At 40.5% G+C, this 25,763-nt stretch overlaps 1 protein-coding gene across 5 annotated transcripts in view; it reads right to left on the minus strand.

Annotated features, from left to right (window-relative positions):
* Window positions 1–25,763, minus strand: part of cgnl1 (cingulin-like 1) — a 145,123-nt gene that overhangs the window by 68,261 nt on the left and 51,099 nt on the right. For all 5 annotated transcript variants that reach the window (XM_043677460.2, XM_043677455.2, XM_043677456.2 and 2 more), the window contains 5 exons: window positions 17,157–17,265; window positions 9,461–9,580; window positions 9,230–9,378; window positions 7,751–7,892; window positions 1,573–1,785 (listed from right to left, as the gene is read on the minus strand). In XM_043677460.2, the coding sequence (XP_043533395.2) occupies window positions 1,573–1,785; window positions 7,751–7,892; window positions 9,230–9,378; window positions 9,461–9,580; window positions 17,157–17,265 (733 nt within the window). The remainder of the gene's footprint in view (window positions 1–1,572; window positions 1,786–7,750; window positions 7,893–9,229; window positions 9,379–9,460; window positions 9,581–17,156; window positions 17,266–25,763) is intronic.

Raw genomic sequence — 25,763 nt, forward strand, 5'->3', positions numbered from 1 at the left:
AAATGGATACATTTTTCTGCTGCTGGTCCACAATTACCAGATTTATTAAAGTGAATTTCAAGAATTGTCACTTGGGGATCTGAACACCCCTCCCCCCAATACCCCCCAGGATACTTGTTCAATATCATAAACATTGCATCACTATAACCCAATGTAGAACAGAGTTAAATCATACCCAGTCATTGCTTTGATTCTGCAGCATGCAGTACAATCACAGATTACAGTACAGGAGGAGGATATTCAGCCAGTCATATCTGTGCTGGCTCGCTGAAATAGTAATTCACCCTTTGCCACTCTCCTGCCTTTTTCTTACAGATCTGTAAATCTTTCCCATTCAGGTAATGATCCAATTCCCCTTTGAAAACCTCAACTGATCCCACCTCCACCACACTCTCAGACAATACACTTGCTACTTCAAATTGTTTTGCTCTTGTCGTCATTGGTGCTTTTGCCAATTTTCTCAAATCGGTGTTCTCTGGTCTCAATTCTTCCAGCAACAGGAATTACATTTCTCCATCTATTCTGTCCAGACCCCTCGGAAGTTTGAATACTGCTATCAAGTCTCCTCCCAGAAGAACAGTTCCACTTTCCTAATATTTCCCTGTGACAGACATACAGCAATGCAATCATTCTGAAACTGTAACACTAATGTAAATTACGTTCAAATGGCAGCTCAAGAATTAGTTTTAACTTCTAATTTACTCTACTGTGGATTAAAGAAAAAAATCTCTTTGGTTTTTGAAATAATTTAAGTAATTAACCTTGAACCTTAATTGTGCAAACATAGATCTCTAAAATGCCAGTGAGGGTAAAGAATACTCTATTTATAGCCTAACCCTTCAACAACACTGACCTACTTACAGGGGTCTTTTCAGGCCAATTGTAGCACATAACAAGCATATCTTTCATCTTGTCACTTACAATTACATTTCCTTCCAGAAAGTGAAATGCTGCAGAGAATAGCTCATTAAGAGAATGGTCTATTTGCACAATTAATAGGATTCAATGAAGATTCCACTGCACTCATTTCAGAAATTTGGCATATGTATCAAACCTTATATAATATGAATGAAGCAAAATTAAAGAATTAACAGTGCCAACGTTGACAGAGATGCTCAGCATGTGATATCATCTGCACCAATATCCGCGTAGCTTCTCAAATACACAAGCAGATGTTTGCAAACAAGTAGCCAGGGGAAACTGCGCCACAATCTTATAATTCCATAACATGGCAAGTTTCATGTTGGAACAAAACCAACATTATTTCTGCCAATTACTTGTTAAAGGAACATACCTGCACCTAATTAAAATATTCAGTACAAACTATGACAAGAAATTCATGGCTCCTAAGCTAAAATTTGTGTTTACAGAATGTAGTGAGTTTCTTTTACAATGTAATGTCAGACAGAATTTGGAACTTCCTTGCACCATCTTTGGATTTTTACTCAGATAGTACATTACACAAATGGGAAGCAAATTGAAAGGAAATTTACTGCAAATCCCTCCATTAGCTCCACTACTGCATACAAAGCATCACCAAGAGATACTTTTGTAAGCCAATCGCTAACTCACCTGGACGAGATCATCAATGCTGTTTCTAAGTTTCTGTTTCTCCTTTTCATGTAACTCTTTAAGATCTTCAGTTTCCCGATCATGGTTTGACACCTCCTCCTTCAGGACACCTCGAAGTGCTGTCAGCTCTCTTTCTCTTCGCCTCAACAACTCCTGCTGATCTTCTTTAGCTAACAGCACCTCTTCCAGCTGCTGCTTTGCCTGCATCATCTCCTAGAACCAGAAACAGCATTCAAACAAATTCTCAGGAACAGCCCAGATATAAACACCCTTGACATAAACAATTTTATGATTAGTAAAATAATTTAAAATAGGAGTATACAGACTGCAGAAATTAACTCATTAACCTTTTAATCTGCATCTGCAACAATATCAACTCTTTCTCCTACCCTGAAGGTGTTGACTCCTGCTGAGTTTCAGTTTGACAGGCACTGAAATCTTTCTACTTCCCAATCCAGATCATTAGTTACTGGAAGAGTAACCTACCCAGACCCATTCCCCTACCACATTATCCTATATTTGCTCTTGACTAATGCACCTAACCTACACATCCCTGAAGACTGTGGGTAGTTTAGCATGGCCAATTCACCTAACCTGTACATCTCTGGATTGTGGGAGGAAACCAGTGCACCCAGAGGAAACCCATGCAGACACGGGGAGAATGTGCAAACTCCACACAGACAGTCGCCTGAGGCTGGAATTGAACCTGGACCCCTGGCACTGTGAGGCAGCAGTGCTAACCACTGAGCCACCATGCCGCCCCCGTACAATGATTTCTTCAGATTTGAAATATGTACAATATTATCCTGGATTCTGATAGTTTTCAATGTTTCCTTCACTGGCATTTATTTATCCTGGACCTGAAATGCAATGCTTAAGGATAGCCTATAGCATAATAAATTGTATTATGATCTGTGAAAGTATCGGTTGAAGAGCCTGACCTCCACAATGTTTATTCTGGCAGGAAATGGAGAGTGGTCATGTTTCTTATGTCCCTCTTCAATATTCCTTACTAAACTGTAAACATGTTCACTTTCAGTTGAAACCACTATTTGGCAATTCGGAGTTGGATCCTTGCCCAGCTTTCCCTCCTTAACTCAGATACACCGAGGCTAACTGTGTCTCAACAATCAAAATGGTAGAGGTCATGTGAGACAGTGCAAACTCAGACTGAAACTTTGAACCTTTTGTTTCAGCTGTTCACTGGACAAACTCATTGTGACTTTGGACAGCTCAGTGGTTTTCAGTAAACTTAGATTAACTTTTGAGTAGAATCGTCTGAAGGAGCAGCAAAGTAGAGTTTGTATAAATACTATCCTGTTCCTGAATTGCATTTCAATTAAGATATGGAGTGTTACTGTGTAATATTGTTATTTTAGCAAAATTAGTTGTAATTAGATAAATCCATACTATTAGGAGCATAGATTTATCACTCTGCTAGTCATTAAAGGTCAAATGTAATAGACAACAGCTGCTATTTGGAGAACAAAAATAATTAAATTACAGAAAAACGTCATTTTTTAAGTAATATAGGTATATAATTAAAGCATACAGATCTGAATTACATGTATTTCACTTATGGTCCATGTTGCAATAGTCATTCTTCTTAGAGATTATAACGTGAATCCTGTTATTCCAATGCATGAGGTGGTTTTGTGAGGCAGTGGATAATGTTGCTGACTCTTGAGTCAAAAGCTACGTGTTTAGATCCCTCTCCAGGACTTGAGGGCCAAAGAAAAGTTGTTCATAGTGTGGTTAAGCAGGTGGAGCATCAACTTATAAATTGTTACAATGTAGACCAACGGCAGAAAGTAAGTGCAGGAGAAAATCCTGCCCAGAAGTGCGACGGGTAGGAACTGGAGCCTTTACCATGACTATCCCTAGCTCCATGTAGAGGTGCATGCTGCTATAGTAACTCTGACTCTTTGGGGAGGGGTGTCAGTTGGTTCTGTTGATTGGACATCCGGGGTGGGTCAGATTAGAACCACCTGCAAGGGATCCAATACCTATTCTGTATGAGGTCGATCACAGGTTTGTCTTCCTAACCGTGGTACTGTGGGTCAGACTGCTTTTGTGGGAAGAAATAATAGATCAAGATTGGTGTTTTTTTCTGATGAATTATTACCCCATAATCCCTGTTGGTACAATATTACAGAAATATTCAACTATCTGGTTCAAAACACCAGATAGTGGCCAGCATTTCAAGCCTCATAGCCATTGTCTGAATTCAGAGAGCAAATATCATCAGACACTCAACTACCTGGGTATTATAGCCAACAACAATCTTTACTTGATACCCAGCACACAAACTTCCAATATTTAATTAAAACAGGATAGTGAACCCATGACAGCCAGCACCAATTCCTATTCTGGCTGAGACCAGTAAATACAGTACAAAGTTGGAACTGAATCTGGGGCTCTTTATCAGTGCATACAATCCTATTTTTAAAAGAAAAGGCTAAGAATTCATACAGTATTAATTGTTGGAATATATTCAATATCTCACGGGGATGGAGGGATTTAATGACAGGAAGAAAATTATCTCCAGTCTCATTTGAACTCAGAATAAATTAAGCTTACTTATTATTTCCCCTAACCCTCGGTTCTATGAACACAGTCGATGTTCAATAAGCTGCTTGTATCAGGTTCACATCATTAAGGAATCAAGTGCAATATATTTTTTATTTCTTTCTCGGCCAAGCCATAAAGCGGAAGCTGACCTGAGCTGCCCCATCATTCCAGCTAACAATATTTTATATTGTAAGAAATGGAAGATATTAGATCGGAGTAAACTTGAGGCAAAATAAGTATTGAAATAAATCTCAAATCTGACTTAACAATATCAAGAAGGAAGCTGAAAATAATTATTCATGTTGTGCATATTTTAAAAATTATTTACCAATGAATTCAGTATAATAAGTTGCATTATACTGAATCATTACAAAAAGTAAAAATGAACATTTTTACTCTAGCCCACTCCAATCTAATACATGATTTGGAGAAGCCGGTGTTGGACTGGGGTGTACAAAGTTAAAAATTACACAACACTAGGTTAGAGTCCAAAAGTTTATTTTGGAAGGACTAGCTTTCCGAGCACTGTTTCTTCATCAGGTGGTTGTGGAGTATAAGATCATAAGGCACAGAGTTTACAGGAAAAGTTTACAGTGTGATGTAACTGAAATTATATATTGAATAAGGCCTGAATTGTTTGTTAAGTCTCTCATCTTTTAGAAAGATGATGTTGATTTCAGTTCTTTTATACGTAAATCGCAGAACTTTTTTAAAGTTACACTCTCAAATGAACTTTAACAATTGGTGTCATGTTGGCCCAGATAATACATTGACGGTGTAAGGTGCCCTGTGTGAGACTGTCTGTGCCACAATAGTCAGACTGATTCTAATCTAAAAAACGGATTTACAGAATCTTAAATGGATTCATGCAGTCTTTGAGCAAAATAAAACGTAATTCTGCAAGTACAAATTCACTCCACAAACGTGTGTGTGTGTGTGTGTGTGTGTGTGTGTGTGGGTGGGGGGATTTGAGTTACAAGTGTCTGAGAGAATGTGTATGTGTGCGAGTTAGTGTAAAGGGGTATAAGTCTGTGAGGGGGTGCTTGTGCGCATGTGAGTGTGGGAGTATACGTGTGACCGTATGAGAGTGTCTGCAGGAATGTCTATGTAGGAGTGTGTGTGTGTGTGTGTGTGTGTGTGTGTGTATATATATGCCTGTCCAGGTGTCTGTGTGTAGTGCAGTGGGGTCAGCTGTAGTGTGACAGGAATCCAAGGTCCCAGTTGACGCCATCCCCATGGGTACCAAACTTGGCTATCAGCCTCTGCGCGGCCACTTTACGTTGTTGCCTCTCCCGAAGTCCGCCTTGGAGAACAGTCACCCAAAGGTCCATGGTCAAATGTCCTGGACCGCTGAAGTGTTCTCCGACTGGGAGGGAACACTGCTGTCTGTTGATTGTTGTGCAGTGTCCATTCAACCGTTGCTGTAGCCTCTGCTCGGTCTCGCCAATGTACCATGCCTCAGGGCATCCTTGCCTGCAGCGTATGAGATAGACATTGTTGGCTGAGTCACACGAGTACCTGCATGGTGGGTGGTGTCCCCACGTGTAATGGTGGTATCCATGTTAACATTCTGACACGTCTTGCAGCACCTACCGTGACAAGGTTGTATGGTGCTGTCCTGAAAACCGAGCAGTTTGCTATGAACAATGATCTGGTGATAGTTGTTTGGTGGTTGTTTAAAGGCGAGAAGTGGAGGCGTGGGGAAGATCTTGGCGAGGTGCTCGTCCTCATTGATAATGTGTTGCAGGCCACGCAGAACATGGCATAATTTCTCGGCTCCTGGGAAGTACTGGACAACGAAGGGTACCCTGTCGGTTGCAACTCACGTCTGTCTCTTGAGGAGGTCATTAGGGTTTCTCACTGTGGCACGTCAGAACTGGTGGGCGATGAGTTGAGCATTGTACCCCATTCTTGTGAGGACATCCTTGAGTACTTCCAGGTGCCTGTCACATACCTCCTCATCTGAACAGATCCGGTGTACACGTAGGGCTTCACCATAGGGAATGGCTGTTTTAATGTGTTTCGGGTGGAAGCTGGAGAAGTGTAGTATCATGGAGTTGTCTATGGATTTGCAGTAGAGTGAGGTGCTCTGGTGTCCATTCTTGATTGAGATGCATGTGTCCAAGAATGCCGATGAGTTTGATGGTGGGATGAAACTCGTTGATGTCACTGTGTAGTTGTTTTCAGTGACTCCTTGCTATGGGTCCAGAGGAAGAAAATGTCATCAATGTACCTGGTGTAGAGTGTTGGTTGGAGTCCTGCGTAGAACAGAAGTCTTGTTTGAACCTATGCATGAAAATGTTGGCATTCCGGGCTACAAAAGTTGCTCCCCATGGCTGTTGTGTGTGTGTGGATGAAGAATTGGTTCTCAAAGGTGAAAATGTTGTGGTCGAGGATAAAACGGATGAGTTGTTGGATGGTGCTTGGAGATTGACAGTTGTTGGCGTTGAGTACTGAGGCTGTTGCTGTGATGCTGTCATTGTGGGGGATGCTGGTGTTGAGTGCTGAAATGTCCATCGTGATGAGGAGTGGTCCCGGTTTGACTGATCTGTGGTTTGCTGAGTTTCTGTAAGAAACCTGTAGTGTCATGACAGAAGCTGGGGCTGCCCTGTACAATGGGTTTCAAGATGCCTTCAACATAGCCAGACAGGTCTCACACAGGGTCCCATTGCCTGATACAATCTAATACAGGAGCATATAACTTTGTATACAGTTTGAGCTGTTTCAATGCAGAACTGTGTCCAGAACTTTGAAACATTCCTCCCTTAAACAATAAAATTCCATCTTTAACTTGATCCAGTAATTGCCTTCTGAGCACAACATCCAACTCTCAGAGTTACTGCCCATCATTGCTAGCTACCTATATTGCCTAAGGCAACTCAACTGTTCAATCCTGCCACTGAATCAATATATTATGCCCTGAAAGCTGAGGAGCTCTGGATCAATCAGCCATCCAGAATTATTTGCACAATTTAAATATCCTGGTAAAGCAAACACAAGAGTTTGCAGCATACTTTAGACATGGTTCCTTCCATGTTAATGGAAGGATAAAAAGATACCACTTAAAATGACGATCTAAACCACAAACAATTTGGATCTAAGCAAAGTATAGCACAGTATACTTTAAAGGTCAAGGATAATTCAGGGATTCATCTTGTTCAGTTTTCCCTTTTTTCCAGAAGAAAATGACAGTCAAACATGAAATATTTCCTCATACATTGGAAAGGATCGATTGACAAATTAGGGACTGGGAAAACTTTAAGTCTGAGTGTACTTTTGCAGCTACTTGATCCTGTAAAATCATTCTTCCAGCATGGAAATTTACAAATCCCAGTTTGTAACATGGTTTCATAATTTAGGAGAAATTGAATTCCTGAAATGGTCTAAGAGAGAAGTTGCTTTAGCAAGAAGGTGAAATGACTTAACGTGACAATATTATTTTTTTCAATGAAAGGGTAGGACCCTTGGAGGGAGGGTTACGAAAAACATCTGGCCTTCCATTTCCCTTCAGAGTCACAGCATTTAGTAAAATGGAAAGGGAGCTTGCTACGCAATTGTTGGCAGTGATGGAGAAAGAAGACTGACCACTGCATTTGAATCTACCCACCATTATCAAAGTCTCTTTCTCTTCTTCATTGTCGGCACTGTTTTTTGCATGATCCAGCTCATCATGCATTTCCGAGAGCTGATCCTGCAAATCCCGGACTTCACTTTGATATTGCTCTTTTTCCATCTTCACTTGTACTAACCTGACAGAAAGCAAAAGCAATCATCATTTTATCCCATGACCATCTTCCCACTTTGCAACAATCTGTTAAGTATTACATGCATTTAGGAAATTATAGGGACAATTAAGATATGCTCTACAATTCATAATTTTAAAATGTTGCTGTTACCAGTAATTTAATGTCACTGACCAATAGCACAGCACTAACAATACAAGGATCAAAAAATGGACAAAAAAAGAAACATTGAATATTTGGAAATACTTGCATGTAATCCAACTAGAGAATTAAGATTCTATACCACTCAAGTCAACTTGTGGTTTGTAATTAACTTTCATTCAGTTGGCAAGCTCCACACCTGAAATTATATTACAGGCTTCCAAAAGAAAATGCATTGGAATGAACATTATTTCTGTATTATATTCATTTGTACGATATGCAATGGTAACTTTTCAGCATTCTGTCCATGTTCTTTCTTCGTGTAAGAAACAACAGTCTGTGCAGGCAAATTATTCAATATGTTCATAGTGAATATTAAAGCTAAGTCTTCATGGTGCCTGTACAGTCAGGGTGAAGCACTGTAAAACCTGGCAGGCTGGTTAAATGTGGCCTAACACAGCAACATCACTCATGCCTCAACTATTTGCAGCCACGACCAAAGAAACATCTGCAAATTTTTCATTTATTAACTGAAATATTTCTAGGGCACTAAAGAAAAACTTTCTTTCCACAGATGCTTCCAGACCTGCTGAGTTTCTCCAGCAATTTCTGTTTTTTTTTCAGATTTCCATCATCCGAAGTTCTTTGTTTTATTAAGTAGAATGGATTAGATGCTGAGGGGTACAACTCAGAGAAAGTAAACAGAGCTAAGTTGCACTTTAATTGGATAAAGGAAGCTGGAAGTGGAATATGTTAAAAAAATCTGAAATAATTGATAAGACAACTTTTTTATGACCCAAAAAAACAAAGAACTGAGGTTGGTGACAAGTTCAGAAAATTGTGCATTAAATGCATTTAGAACTCAACTTTTTACATAAGAATCAACAAATCTACAATCATGTTAACACTTAACTAATCTTATTACCTCATTGATCATTCACATGTCAATCTCCCACTGCCATCCTTCCAAGGCAGGCCCTGTAAAGCCACCCTCCCTCTATCACTCTTTTTTGACGTCAACCTCATCCCATGCCGTTACAATGAATGAAAATATGCTAATTGGAAAGTACAAATACTTTATTTCACTATGGAATTTTAGAGGCTATGCTATGACCTTTACAATGGTGATAAGAAAATATAATCATTCTATTAGAAAATATTTCTGGTTTCAAAAACATTCAAAATCAAACCAGCTGACTTACTCCTCAAGTTGGTTTCGAAGCTCTTTATCGGATTTCGCAAGCTGCTCCCTTAAACTATTGTTTTCCTCTAAAATGTCTGCCATTTCTTGTTGCAGATTTTTCATATCAGTTTTGGTCCTACTTTTTTGTTCTGTGGCACTCTGCTCTTTCTGAAATACAAATACCAGCTGTCAGTCAGCATCTGTGACACCACAAGTAACGCAACAAACATCCCCAAGTTATTGACATTACCAGAGTTTGTTCATCCAGTTTTTTTTGAAGCTGATTTACTTTCTTTTCCATTTCGTCTGTCTTCTTTTCAAGTTCATTCTTCTGCTCCAGCAGTGCTTTATATTCAGAAGTACTGTCATTCTGAAAGTCAACCATTGATAAAAATAATTGTTTTTGTTCTGTTTTAAAGTTTGACAATTCTTCTAACCACATTTTCATTGGAATGTCAAGTCAACCTAGTAGCGAAGGCAAAAAAAAAGTCAACAAACACGAAAATACTCGGAAAACTTTTTAACAATCCACAAGAGGAGGCAGTGGAATACTGATGATACTATTGGATTAATAATTCAGACCTCCAAGCTAATGTTCTGGGATCATGAGTTTGAAAACCACCATGGCAAATGGCAAAAGTTGAATTCAATTTCAAAGTTCTAGAATTAAAAACTAAACTAAAAGGTCTAATGGCGATCACAAATCCGGTACTGATTGTCATGAAAGTCCATTTGGTTTCAGGGAAGGGAATAGGCCACCCCTACTTAATCTGGTCTACATATGGCTCCAGATCACAGAACAATGTGGTTGACCCTTACTTGTCCTCTGAATGGCCTCTGAAGCCACTAAGTTTAAAGGCAACTGGCAATGGTCAAGAATTGTTGACCGTGCCTGTGATGACCAAACAAGAATAAAAAGAATCCAACAGCATACTTTTTATCAATTAGAGATTTAGGCATCTAGGTACATATAAAGCCTCTTGTTTTATGTGCTGCATTCTAGAAATTTCTACAATGTTCAGGCTTTCTACAGCAAGACTGTGAGATGTATTTTTGGCAGAATGAAGAAATGTGGCAGAGACAGAGGTAATGGTCTATTATAACCTGTAATGTAATATCCCAAGGGCAAAAGCATACCACTTCTGTAGCTATGCCTCTTTGGCAAGCCCCTCACACACAGACCTTGATTGATTAGTTTATGATGAATAAACCTGATATGCAATTGCATGCAAACATCCGGAATGTAAAAGGGTTTGGCAAGCTGCCTTCCACAACTCTTACCATTAGGCTGGAAACAAAGGTACATTGTCTGATTGATAAGGAAACAGAGACTTCTGGACAGCTGCTGGTGGAAGGTATTATCTGGAAACTAAGTATTAGCCACAAACTCTGAACTTTCCTTCTCTGTCTCTGTACCTCACTTTCTATCTTTAAGAAATTCCTTAAAGCCTTGCTTGTGGCCAGTGTTCTTAGACATCTGACCTAATATCTCCTTGTATTGCTTAGTGTCACATCCTGTTAGAATGTTTCTGTGAAGTGCTTTTGGCGAATGTTTCAATGAAACATCCCATGCCTTTTATGGAAGGTAACTGGTCATCTTTAACTAATTGACATGTGACTCCAGACTCTCAGCAATGTCTCTGACTCATCTGAAATAGCCTAGTAAGTCACACAGTTCAAGGATAATTAGGGACAGGAAATAAATGCCTGCCCAGCCAATATTGACTGTAGTACATGAATGAAGAAAAAAAAGATGAAGATATAAATAGAAGATATTGCAACTACTGAATCTAAAGCAGCCCAGCAATGCTACTTGTCCAGCAAATATAAGGATGCAACAGCCAAGATAGTAATCCCTCCAAATTACCCTCTCTGCGCCCTTAGTTTGTCAAAGCAAATCCAAACATGGACAAAGTTTGGATCCATGCAAAAGACTATTTGTTAATTCCCCAAAATGTCTAGCAACAGAACAAAATGAACCAGACAACTGACTTAAACAAAAATAAACAACTGTACATGCTGGAACATTGAAAATTCTAATGGAAGGTCATTGTTGTGAAAGGTCAACTCTACTTCTCTCTCTGTAGATTCTGCTTGACCTGAGTACTGCCAGCATTTTCTGATTTTAATCTCAGCCTTACTGACTAGCCTTGGGTTTTGCTAAAATTCACCATTGGATCAACTGGTTCAATCCTTGTATTCGATGAAGTCAGAAGCCACATGACACCAGATTATACCAAGTGACTTCACCTGCTGAAAGCTTGTGATTTCAAATAAACCTGTTGAACTATAACCTGGTGTTGTGTGACTTCTGATTTTGTCCCCCCCTGCTCAACACAGGCACCTCCACATCATTGATAAAGGAAGGCAAATTGTATTTCCATTGCTATTTTCCAACTGTGTGATGACGCATCTATGCATTGCACAGCTAAACTGTAAAATTGACGATTTAATTATGCCCGAAACATCAACTCTCCTGCTCTCGGATGCTGCCTGACCTGCTGTGCTTTTCCAGAGCCACATTTTTCGACTGATCTCCAGCATCTGCAGTCCTCACTTTCTCCCACTTAATTCAATATCACATTGTGTAAGAAATATTAGTATTGTTCTTTCAGTTTTAATATTCAGTCTATGATAAATTAATTTACCTTGGCTGGATGGTAGGACAGGTGAGATAAGTGACCTCAGTGACCTGAGCTGGGATGAGTCACACTGTCTAATCACTATTCCTTGACACGTGGTAAAGTTCCCCTTCTGGATTTTGGGTAGAACAGAATCAGACTAGTCTCTGATACTGCACCCTTCCCTGCTTTATCAATACGTACTGTCCGGACTCTGATACAAAAAGAAGCCTTTAGGGGAAGATACCAATCTGGCTTGTGTGAAGCCAACATCTCCAGGCAAGAGGATTAAAATCCGTAAACAAAACTTGCACAAGAAATAAAAAAAAACTAATCATGGGAAAGAAGATATTTCAGAAATCTGACACGAGGGCTGAACAGGTGACAGGTGTATGCCAAGATGTTTTCACCACGAGCTATTTGAAACAGAATTGGACTTTAAGAAACACTGATGACCTAAAATCATGAAGTGAAAAGGACTGCACAGCTCAGAAGAAAGTTATTTGGCACATCAAGTCTGTGCCAGCGTTTTCAAAGAGAAATCCAGTTAGTCCAACTCCCCCGCTCCCTGAAATCGTTTTCTCCTTCAAACATCAGTACGATCCCATTCAGAAGGTAACACCACTTCACCAGCAAATGCACTCATGCACATTATTTAATGAAACAAAATCAATAATTGGTGGCATAACTAACCTGTAGGATAAATTCTGCCTCTAGCTAGAAGTAAGTTGTTTATAAAAAGAAACAAAAGCGAAGATAATCTCACTAAAACACTCAAAACATTCAAAATTAACAAGACCCTCAAAACTACAATTTGACATTTTTAGAGTCATGAAATGTTCTACACACATGCTGGCCTTTCTTTCTTAGTAAAATATTCCTGCCTTATATAAGAGCAATTTAAATAGTTCAAAACAGCAATAGTACAAGGGTGTCGAAAAGTGTGGTGCTGGAAAAGCACACCAGGTCAGGCTGCATCTGAGGAGCAGGAGAATCATTGTTTTGGGCATAAGCCCTTCATCAGGAATGTAGGGTGGGGTGGTGGTGATGCTTGAAGGGGGTTGAGAGATAAATAGGAGGCTGGGGGTGGGGCTAGGAGGAAGGTAGCTGGGAAGGCGATATGTAGATGCAAGGGAGAAGTGATGCTGATAGCTGGGAGGGGAGGGTGGAGCAGATAGTTGGGAAGCAAGATAGACAGGTAGGACAGTTCAAGAGGGCGTTGATGAGTTGGAAGGTTGGATCTGGGATGAAGTGGGGGGAGGGGAGACAAGGAAAATGATGAAATCAACATTGATGCCATGTAGTTGAAGGATCTCAAGTCAGAAGATGAGGCATGCTTCCTCCAGGTGTCGGGTGGCTTCAATTTGGCTGTGGAGGTGGCCCAGGACATGCATATCCTTGGCGGAGTGGGAGGGGCAGTTGAAGTGGACGGCCACAGGACAGTGGGGTTGTTTAGTGCGTGTGTCCAGGAGATGTTCCCTGAAATGCTCAGTGAGTTAGCATCCTGTCTAGGGACCAGAGCAACGGACACAGTAGATGAGGTGTTTGGATGTGCAGGAAAATCTCTGCCTGATATAGAAGGATCCTTTGGGGCCTTGGACGGAGGTCAGGGGGAGATGGACGCAGGTTTTACACCTCTTGCAGAGGCAAGGGAAGGTGCCAGGAGTGGGACACACGCACCAAACAACCCCACAACCCTGTGGCCGTCCACTTCAGCTCCTCCTCCCACTCCGCATGCAAGTCCTGGGCCTCCTCCACCACCAAATGCAAGCCACCCAACGCCTTGAGGAAGAATGCCTCATCTTCCACCTTGGGACCCTTGAACCACATGACATCAACGTTGCTTTCACCAGTTTCCTTCTCTCCCCTCCCTCTATTTCATCCCAGATCCAACCCTCCAACTCAGCACGGCCCTCTTGAACTGCCCTGTCTATTTTCCTTCCCACCTATCCTCTCCACCCTCCCGTCCAACCTAACATGATTACCCCCCAGCTGCATCTACATTCCAGACAACTTCTCCCCAGTCCATCCTCCACCCTCCTGTTTATCTCTCAGTCCCCTTCCCCTTTCCAAATTCCTGATGAAGGGCTTATTCCTAAAACATTGATTCTCCCGCTCCTCAGATGCTGCCAGACCAGCTGTGATTTTCCAGCTGCTGCCAGACCAGCTGTGATTTTCCAGCGCCACCCTTTTTGACTCTGACCTCCAGCACCTGCAGTCCTCACTTTCCCAATAGAACATGATGGCATGACAAATGTAAGCAAATATAAATAGTAGTACCAATGGACATCGTTTGAGAATTTTAGTTTTAATAATTCCTTTTGATTTATTTCATAGAACTTCATAGAATCCTACAGTGTGGAAACAGGCCATTCGGCCCAACACATCCACACCAACCCTCCGAAAAGTATTCCACCCAAATCTGTTTCCTACCCTATTACTCTACATTTCCGAAAACTAATGCACCTAATCCACACATCCCTGAACACTATGGGCAATTTAGCATGGCCAATTCACCTAATCTGCACATCTGTGGACAGTGGGATATGAACCACCATGAGAGCCACCATGCCTCCCTATCTACTATATTATACTATTCATTTGTCCACTAAATAAAACCTGATTTCCTCATACAGTTCCCTCACTGAGAATGATTGTAACCACTGTTACATACATGCAAAATCTTATTAAAATTGATGTTTTTAAAAAGTGGAGCAGCTCATATTGCTGCTTCATCTAAGACATATTCAAATAATAACGTATTAAAATTGCTATAGCTTGCACTGCTGTTCCACTAGATCAGAAAAATATAGCCCGCCTTTTGTCTGATTGCATTCTGGAGGACTATATAGCACTTAGCTTACAATTCTTTCACAGAAAGCAAGCCATCAATGATTCACCAAAGTTGAACATTATAAAATCCAATTTATTTTTCAAATTGAATAGTTAAGAATTTCTGCTTGGTGTAAACTCTGTGCTATGACTGATATCCAATTTTCTGTTAACAGTATTTGACATGATTGTCAGATGCCCATGACTTCATAAATGCAACATGGAATCAGTAATGTTTTGTTCCTGGAAGTTCATTAACCAGTTGTAGAAATGTGATTCTTTTTGACAACTGTTGTATTTTCTAGCTCTTCTGGAGTTCCAAGCAAGAATTTCAAGCAGTCTTGCAATTGAGTACTGATGTTTGCTTAATAACACTGACTGCTGCGTATGTTATGGCATTTCTTCGATTGTACTTTGGCTGCAATAATGAGTGAGAGACTGGGAAATTTAATATTATCGCAGTTGACATTGAAGGTTATCTACCATTACAAAAAGATCTTGATCAATCGTGTGAATGGGCTGAAGAGTGGCAGATAAAGTTTAATTTGGATAAACATGAGGTATTGCATTTTGGTAAAACAAACAAGGACAGAACTAATACAATTAATGGTAGGGCCCTGATAGTGTTATAGAACAGAGAGACTTAAGGGTTTAGGCAGATAATTAATTGAAATTTGCATCAGATATTCAGGGTGGTTAAGAAGACATTCAGCACACTTGCTCAGATCTTTGAGTGTAGGAGTTGAGGTTCTACAGGACATTGAAGAAGTACTGTTTGCAGTTCTAGAACACAGAACATAGAACATTACAGCACAGTACAAGCCCTTTGGCCTTCGATGCTGCACTGACCTGTGAACCAGTCAGAAGCACACTCAACCTACACTGTTCCATATGATCCATATGTTTATCTAATGACCATTTAAATGCCCTTAAAGTTGGCGAGTCTACTATTGCTGCAGGCTGTGTGTTCCACACCCTTACTACTCTCCGAGTAAAGAAACTACTTCTGACATCAGTCCTACATCTATCACCCCACAATTTAAAGCTATGTACCCTCGTGCTAGCCATTACCAACTGAGGAAAAGGGCTCTCACTGTCCACCCTATCTAATCCTCTGATCATCTTGTATGTCTCTATTAAGTCACCTCTTAACCTTCTTCTCTCTAACAAAACAGCCTCAAGTCCCTCAGCCTTTCCTCATAAGACCTTCCCTCCATACCAGGCAACATTCTGGTAAATGTCCTCTACACCCTTTCCAAAGCTTCCATATCCTACCAATAATGCGGTGACCAGAACGCAATACTCCAAGTGTAGCCGCACCAGAGTTTTGTACAGCTGCAACATGACCTCATGGCTCCGAAACTCAATCCTCCTACCAATAAAACCTAACACACCGTACGCCTTCTAAACAACCCTATCAATCTGGGTGGCAACTTTCAGGGATCTATGTACATGGGCACAAAGATCTCTCTGCTCATCCACACTACCAAGAACCTTACCCTTAGCCCAGTACTCTCTATTCCTGTTATTCCTTCCAAAGTGAATCACCTCACACTTTCCCGCATTCCATTTGCTGCCACTCAGCCCAGCTCTGCAGCTTATCTATGTCCCTTTGTAACCTGCAACATTCTTCAGCACTGTCCATAACTCCACCGACCTTGGTATCATCTGCAAATTTATTAACCCACCGTTCTACGCCTCATCCAGGTCATTTACAAAAATGGTTTATAAAGTTTTGGTTGCCCTCTTATAAGAAGGATATTATTAAACTGGAGAGGATTCAAAAAAAGATTTATCAGGATTTTGCCAGGAATTGGTGGGGGGGTGGGGGTGGTTTTTGAGTTATACAAAATAGGTTGGATAGGATGGGACATTTTCACTGGAGCATAGGAGGTTGAAGGGTGACCTTATAAAGGTTCATCAAATCATGAGGGGCTTAGATAAGGTGAATTGCAAAGATCTTTTCCCTAAGTTGCAGAGAGTTCAAAACTAGAAGGCTTTTTTTTTTTTAAGGACAGAGGAGAAAGCTTTAAAAAGGACATGAGGGGCAACATGTTTTCCCCCACAGAGTGGTTCGTGTGTGGAAATAACTGCCAGAGGAAGTACAGTTACAGCGTTTAGTATACATTTCAATAAGTACATTAATAGGAAAGGTTTGGAGAGATATGGTCCAAATGCAGGCAAGTGGGACTAGTTTAGTTTGGGAACGTGGTCAGGGTGGAGAAAGGGAGGACTGCAGATGCTGGAGGTCAGAGTTGAAGAGTGTGGCACTAGAAAAGCACAGCCGGTCAGGCAGCATCTGAGGAGCAGGAGATTCAACATTTCGGGCATAAGCCCTTCATCAGAACTAATTGGACAGAAGGGTCTGTTTCTGTGCTGTTTGACACTATGACTCTAAAATGTTAAAGTTACAAATAAATGGCAGGTAGAGTTGACTGTCCAGGACAAACTGAGGAGGTAATTATACTTAAACATGCCACAAAATTAACTCACTCTTTTGTCCTTTTGTTCTTCCAAGCTGAGTGGACTTTTTGATTTTAAAGTCTGGATTTTCTCAAACACCAAATTGACTTTCTTCTTTGCTGCATCATCGTCGTGACATCTAAAGGAAAAAGAAAAGTTATTTTATATTTTCACAACAATAAACTTATAATTATTTTGGATAAGAGCCCAAATCATCAATCCAGTGCCTCACATGACAATTCATTAGGGCAAACGGACTTAACAAGGAGTGAAGTTAGGAAGAGTAAATTGTTCAAATGTCAAGTGATTATTACACCAGCTCATCAGGTTTGAATGTCTAAGTTACCTTTATGACTTCCTACTGTCTTGAGCAAAATACAATTATGCACGCTTGCAGATCAGTCAAAATATTTCTGCAGTCACAGTGGCATTAAACTTGTAAACAAAAAAACATTTTGAGTGGGTTAAAGCTAATTTGTCAAAACTAAGCCGCTGTAGAGGCTATGAGAAGTATGAGAAGGCTAGAGGCTATGAGAAGGCTATGAGAAGTACTGACAAATAATTTTGTTATTTACAATCAAAAGTCATTTTGATAGGTTATTGTTCTGCGAAGATTAGGTTTTACATTGTTATGGTAGAGCATATATCAATTCCAACTCTATTCTATAATTCTGATCAAAACATATAATTGATTCATATTCACTAAAATATTGATATTAAAGACAGTGTCAATACTCTATAGAGTAAAACTTTCTCTGCAGATCAGAGAAATCAAGATATGCGTTTAAAAATAACTCGTCAATATTTTCAGATACGCATTTAGTGGAATTGTTTTATAATCCTTAGCTTATGTACTGTCTGTGCAGAGTTAAAGTTCTGATTAATTTTAAAGAACAACTTTGAGTGTCAATTTCTTTCCTGGACCAGGTTCCATTCACCATTACCATTCTGAAAACTGATCTATACTAACGAGACAACGGCTTGGTCACAAGTGGATAACACTGTGCATGTGCGCCATTAAGCAAGGGATATTAAAAGGAGCACACAGGTGTGGATTTACCTGCATGAAACCATACTTATGGCAAGTGATTTTAGACAATTGGATTATTTCCAGAGCAGCGGAGGCACAGACCTTTTGGTAGGAATAACAGTAAAGTTATCAGTGCTGAATGTTGTTTTGAATAAATCAGACATCACCTTTTTCTGATACACACATGGGTACAGCTAAAAATAGAAATTGAGAAGTTGCTTGTTTTTCCATAAGCTTTGCCACATGAGAGTACTTCGCCGACTTGACACAAGGGCTATGCAGTTTTGGTACTCACCCATTAAAAATGCACTGGAGGGTGGGAACCTATCCATCAAGGGTAAGTGAATATTTAGCATCCTGCTAAGTGTGTGTGCAAAAAGTGGTCACTCTGCTATAGGAAGGATGGTATTAAACTCAAAAGTGTACAGAAAAAAAAATTACAAGGATGCATCTATTGATCCCCTTCATACACGGCATCAACCACTAGAGAAATTAAATCATGACATGATGACTTGGGTTCTGCAGAGGTATGAAGCAGGGAAAGCTCAGAAGAGATCATATTTTCTTTCCTTTTTAGGTCCTTTTTAGGTTAGTGCATTCAATGTCAGTGCTGAGTACTGAGGGTATTTAGCCCTTTATAGAATGAATTTGCCTCTGCACATCTCAGGGCCATGTCTTGGAAAACACCCTAGATTAAGTCTGCAAACACTCTTTTATTCCAGACACCAACTGTACTGTGTCATCTGAGTGACTTAACTAATTATAGCCAAAGTAGAGACAGTTTTGTATTACAGATGTGGGTCCATTAGGAAAAGTTAGATTTCCCAAATTTGATTTCCATGTAACCTTTACAAGCAAGAGGTGAAGTTTAACATCTGAACTGGTTTTGAATTCAAGCAGCTAAACTACTTCAACATCTAACTCTCTGTCATGTCTGCAAATTCAAATAGAACAGATCCTAGAATTGGCTTTTTTGCCAAATGGTTTTCACAGCATATGATTGTTGATCATTCTCCAACTTGCTGTCATTAACTATTGCTGTACTCCAATACTGATTCCAAAACCGTAAGCTCCTCAGTGCTCCGAATTTCTTTCCCATTGCATTGTCTGAGAAGGGGAAATCAAGCAGCTCCCCAAATCTATACTACTAACATTCCTTCTCCTTACGCAGTCCCTCAGGAGTTTGCTCTAATTCGATGCATTCAGAGATAGCTAATAAATCCACTGTGTAATCGATACTCTTTTATGAGGAGCAGGTAGGTTTTGAAGGTAAGGGAGATAAGTTGTTGGGAGGTTTGTGTTTGGTTTCCAAAACCTTAACTTTGAGACTTCATCAGGAACATGCAGAAGCAATGTCTTTGATGCCTTCCCAACTGAAGCTTCTCCATTTTGACCCATCCTATGCCAAGGACAGGCCTGAATTATAGAGTCTTTGAGTTTTACAGCATAGAAACAGACCCTTCGGTCCAACTCGTCCATGCCAACCAGATATTTTAAATTAATCTAGTCCCATTTGCCAGCACTTGGCCCATATCACTCTTAACTATTCCTATTCACGTATGAATCCAGACACCTTTTAAATGTTGTAATTGTACACGTCCCCACCACTTCCTCTGGCATCTCATTCCATACATGCACCACCCTCTGCAATAATCTTGAACTTCAGGATGAGTGAACCATAAACAACTAATTAAAATTAGTACTTCTAATAAGACTATAACGACTTTACCTTGGTTGGTTCACCTTAAATACCATACTCTCAGTTTTTCAATCCTTTTACCAATGGGAATAGTCTATCTCAATCTACTGTGATGAAATGTATCTGGTTTAAAAATGTATTATTAAAATAGTGGGGTTAGTTTTTATTTCTGAAGGGTATTAGCCTGATTCGGGTTCAAGATAATCAACAATCGATTTTAGCATTAAAAAACACAGAGATTAAAAGTTCTTGGATAGGTCATTGCAGACCAGACTGGGGTCAGAAGCAAATATAGTTTCTCTGCATAAAGAGCAGAGAATATTTCAGGGAAAGCACAGTTATGTCAGTAGAAAACTTCTGTTTGTGCAACATCAGACGAGGAGTATTTGTTCAGACATCTGCAGATTATTAAAAGCAGAGAAAATCAGAGCTCTCAGATTTACACTTTGCTGGGAGTTCAATATTTGTATGAAAGTTGCCTGTAGATTTTCCAGCTTGAAAAAAGACCAATGAGGGCAAACAAGGAATGCACAAAAAAATTATATTCCAGGCCACTAATTTTGGGCAGAGAGGAGAGAAGAATGATGGATTTGTAACAGCAGAATGTGAAGGTTTCTCTCTTTTTCTCTCAGTCTTTCAGAAAACACCACAAGGTGAAAAGCAAATTGGCAGAGCACTGATCACTGGAAACTTTTTAAAAATCTATAAATTTCATAACTGCACAGGACATTTTAATTAAACAACTGCAGTCTTAGGTTAAAGTCTAACACCTCAATGGCTCGAAAGACTTTCTTTTTAAAATTTGCAAATCTTTCTGTTTGCACTAGATACTGTCCCTTTTTAAACATCAGACCCGTATTTGTCTATGTGCTTATGCCACATTCTGTTAGTGTTCCTGAAGTTAGTAACTAGGAAAATTCCTCTTTCTTTCACACAATAAACCTTGCTATTGTCACCTTAATTTTGACTAGTAATAGATTTTATTTGAAGTGCGAACTAGCTTCATGCTAGAAGGAAATAAAAATTTTTGCTGTGGTCAACTAAAGAGGGTTAAAAAGAGGGGACCCATTTCACCAGCCCCACCCCACCAACTAGATGTAACAGGCCTAGGATCCAAGATTCAATTTTTACCACCTCTTCAACTTGCTCTGCCACATTCAATAATTTCTGCATTAGATTCTCTGTTTCTACACATCCATTACTTTACTTTATATCTGTTCTTCCTAATGAAATGCATCACTGCACAATTTTCTGTGTGAAATCTCATCTGCCACATGTGCACCAATTCAAATACCTGCCATGTTCTCTTGAAGCTTATCGCTAACCTTCTCACTGTACACAATGACATAGTCATAGAGGTGTACAGCACGGAAACAGATCCTTTGGTCCAACTCATCCATGCTGACCAGATATCCCAACCTAATCTAGTCCCATTTGCCAGCACTTGGCCCTTTTCCAAACCCTTCCTATTCATTTATCCATCTAGATGCCTTTTAAATGTTGCAATTGTACCAGCCTCCAACACTTCCTCTGATAGCTCATTCCATACACATACCATCCTGTGTGAGAAAAAGTTTCCCCTTAGGTTCCTTCGATATTTTTCCCCTCTCACCCTAAACCTATGCCCTCTAGTTCTGGACTCCCTCATCCCATGCAAAAAACCTTGTCTATTTACCCTATCCATGTCCCTCATGATTTTATAAACCTCTATGAGGTCACCCCTCAGCCTCCGACACTCCAGGGAAAACCGCCCCAGCCTATTCAGCCTCTGTGTTTAGCTGATATCCTCCAACTCTGGCAACATCCTTGTAAATCTTTTCTGAACCCTTTCAAATTTCACTACATCCTTCCAATAGGAAGGAGGCCAGAATTGCAAGCAATATTCCAAAAGTGGCTCAACCAACATCCTGTACAGCCACATGATCTCCAACTCCTATACTCAATGCTCTGACCAAACGCCTTCTTCACTATCCTATCTACCTACGACTCCATTTTCAAGGAGCTATGAACCTGCACTCCAAGCTCTCTTTGTTCAGCAACACTCTGTAGGACCTTACCATTAAGTGTATAAGTCATGCTAAGAATTGCTTTCCCAAAATGCAGCACCTTGCCTTTATCTAAATTAAACTCCATCTGCCACTTTTCAGCCCATTGGCCCATTTGATCAAGATCTTGTTGTAATCTGAGGTAACCTTCTTTGCTGTCCACTACATCTCCAATTTTGGTGTCACCTGCAAACTTACTAACTATACCTCCTGTGACAGAATGCTTCTGTGTTATCTGCAGGTTTTGAAACATTGCCCAGCTCATTAATGTATTTCATGAAAAGCAGTGTACCAGCACTAGCATACTACAGAACACCATCACGTAACTCCCTCTAGTCTGAAAAACAGCAGTTCACCCTTAAGTTGTTTTCTGTCACTCAGCCAACTTCATATCCACGCTGCTATTGTGCCTTTTATTCCACTGGCTTCAAATTTGCTGACAAGCCTGTTATCAAACATCTTTTGAAAGTCTATATGCATATCAACTATTGAACATAACTGATACATTTTTAAAGACAGGATTACACTAATGTAGGAATTAACAGTGGGTCAACACAGATAAACATTTATTATGAAGCAGCAATGGTTCCTTCATTAGTGTTATCCACAGGAATTGTCAATCATATACAGGTCTTTTCATGTATTCTGGTTGCTTTGAAAATTATTTGACGTTTCCTGAGTCCACAGAAAGTGGTATGGTAAATGCTCAAGTACTTTTTCCGATTTCAAAACTTCTGCACAAGCCAGTTGCTTCTGGACCTGTGTGTACCTGGCCCTTGGAGTAGAGCCTACAAAACTTCATCTTAAGTTTCGAGTGCTGCACTCACCAAATTTTGCTGGAAGCTGATGGTTACTAATCTAATGGTGCGTCGTGATTAGATCTGCAACTATCCCAACAGTTGAAAAGGATGGACTCCAAGTTCTGTCAAACCCTCGGGTTATGTGGTGCATGACGCCATGTTCCATGGCACTGACTGCAGGTTTACTGCAGGTGGTCAGTCAGAAGAGACCAGTGCTGTCTTTTTTGTAGGCTTAAAACATGCAGTTTCTCTATTGTCCCATAGTACCCACTGCATTGACTAGTACTCTAGTTTCTCCAGAGAGCTGGGAGTTAGTCAATGAGTGCTGTTTGCATGACGTAACTGGCATAGCTGAATAATTAAGATTTGGACAGGAAGGTTTTGACAGAGTTCAATGTGTAATGTGTAATGTGTAGCCATTTGCATGTTAAGTATGAGTCCTGATTTTATGTTATTCATTTATGGCATGTGGGGTATCGTTGGTAGACCATCATTTTTTACCCATTTCTAAATGCCCTGGTGAAGGTGATGGTGAGCTGCCTTCTTGAACTGCTGACCTTGAGTTTAGTAAAGCTCTTTTACCACTGTATCCAGGTCCTTGGAGCTGCATATCTGATTTTGATCTCTGCATACACCCACTCACATTGCTTTTTTGACAGGTGTCCTCCCAGAGATAGAGGAGGTCTCTGCTTCTTTCCATCTTCTCCAACAAAACCTCCAAGTCCAGCGTTGGGAAACCTGGCTGCCACACTCTTCCATGTGTACACATTGTTGTACCTTTCCCAGGTCAGATTCTGCTCACAAGAAGGTCCCAGCACCTGCCCAGCCACAATGCATCTCCCCTTTGAGAGGTGCAGTACTCATCCTCTGCTGATGCACAGTATCAATTAGTACTGGCTACATGAAAGACAGCAGATTTAAAAGTTAAAGCTCTAAATTGGAGGAAGCTCAATTTTGATGGTATTCAGCAAGAACTTTGAGAAGTTGATTGGGGTGGATGTTTGCAGGTAAAGGGACGGTTGGAAAATGGGAAGCCTTCAAAAATGAGATGACGCGAGTCTAAAGACAGTATATTCCTGCTCGGGTGAAGGGCAAGGCTGGTAGACGTAGGGAATGCTGGATGATTAGAAAAATTGAGGGTTTGGCCAAGACTAAGAAGGAGGCATATGTCAGGGATAGACAGCAGAGATCAAGTGAATCCTGAGAGGATGTACTTAAGAGGGAAATCAAAAGGGCAAAACAGGGACATGAGATAGCTTTGGCAAATAAGGTTAAGGAGAATCAAAGGGATTTTGTAAATACATTAAGGACAAAAAGGTAACTAGGGAGGGAATAAGGCCTCATAAATATCAGCAAGGCCATTTACATGTGGGACTGCATGTGATAGGGGAAGAGACTAGACAAGTATTTTGCATTTAGGGTGGAGAAGGATATGGAAGATAGAGAACATGGGGAAATAAATAGTGATAACTTGAAAAAGGTCCATATGACAGAAGTGGTGGTACTGGACATCTTAAAACTCGTAAGGGTGGATAAATCCCCAACACCTGATCAGGTGTACCCTAGAAGTCTGTGGGAAGATAGGGAAGTGATTGCTGGGCCCCTTGCTGGGATATTTGTATAATCGATAACCGCAGGCGAGGTGCTGGAAGACTGGACATTGGCTAATGTGGTGCCCTGATTTAAGAAAGGTGGTAAAGAAAAGCCAGGGAACTACAGAGCGGTGAGCCTGCCATCAGTGGTAAACAAGTTGTTGGAGGAAATCCTGAGGGACAGGATTTATATGTATTTGGAAAGGCAAGGACTGATTAGGGACAGTCAACACAGATTTGTGCATGGGAAATCGTGTCTCACTAAATTGATTGAGTTTTTTGAAGAAGTAACAAAGAGGACTGATGAGGGCAGAGCATTGGACATGATCTATATGGACTTCAGTTAGGCATTTGACAAGGTTCCACATGGTAGACTTGTTAGCAAATTTAGATCACATGGAATAAAGGGGGAACTAGCCATTTGGATACAGAACTGGCTCGAAGCTAGAAGCAAGAGGCTGGTGGTGGAGGGTTGCTTTTTAGACTGGAGGCCTGTGTCCAGTGGTGTGCCACAAGGACCGGTGCTGGGTCCACTGATTTTTGTCATTTATATAAATGATTTGGATGCGAACATGAGAGGTATAGTTTGTAAGTTTTCAGAAGACACCAAAATTGGAGGTGTAATTGACAGCGAAGGTAACCTCAGAGTACAACGGGATCTTGATCACATGGGCCAATGGGCCGAGGAGTGGCAGGTGGAGTTTAATTTAGATAAATGTGAAGTGTTTTTTGGAAAGGCAAATCAGGACAGGACTTACACACTTAATGGTAAGGTCCTAGGGAGTGTTGTTGAGCAAAGAGACCTTGGAGTGCAGGTTCATAGTTCCTTGAATGTGGAGCTGCAGGTAGATAGGATAGTGAAGAAGGCAATTGGTATGTTTGTCTTTATTGGTCAGTGCATTGAGCACAGGAGTTGGGAGGTCATGTTGCAGCTATACATTCCGTTGGTTCGACTACTTTTGGAGTGCTACATTCAAGTCTGGTCTCCCTGCTATAGGAAGGATGTTGTGAAACTTGAAAGAGTTCAGAAAAGATTTACAAGAATGTTGCCAGGGTTAGAGGATTTGAGCTACAGGGAGAGGCTGAATAGGTTGGGGCTTTTTTACTTGGAGGCTGAGGGGTGACCTTATAGAGATTTATAAAATCATGAGGGGCTTGGATAGGATAAATAGATAAGGTATTTTCACTGGGTGGGGGAGTCCAGAACTAGAAGGCATAAGGTGAAAGGGAAAACATTTAAAAGGGCAACATTTTCACGTAGAGGATGGTGCATGTATGGCATGAGCTGCCAGAGGAAATGGAGAGGCTGGTACAATTACAACATTTAAAATGCATCTGGATGGGTATATGAATAGGAAGAGTTTAGAGGGATATTGGCCAAATGCTGGCAAATGGGACTAGATTTATTTAAGATATATGGTTGGCATGGATAAGTTGCACTGGGGGGTCTGTTTCATGCTGTACATCTCTA

This window comes from Chiloscyllium plagiosum, unplaced genomic scaffold (assembly GCF_037043375.1).
Source record: "Chiloscyllium plagiosum isolate Xiang-an unplaced genomic scaffold, Cpla_swu_hap1 HiC_scaffold_39, whole genome shotgun sequence".
In the NCBI taxonomy this organism is placed as follows: domain Eukaryota; kingdom Metazoa; phylum Chordata; class Chondrichthyes; order Orectolobiformes; family Hemiscylliidae; genus Chiloscyllium; species Chiloscyllium plagiosum.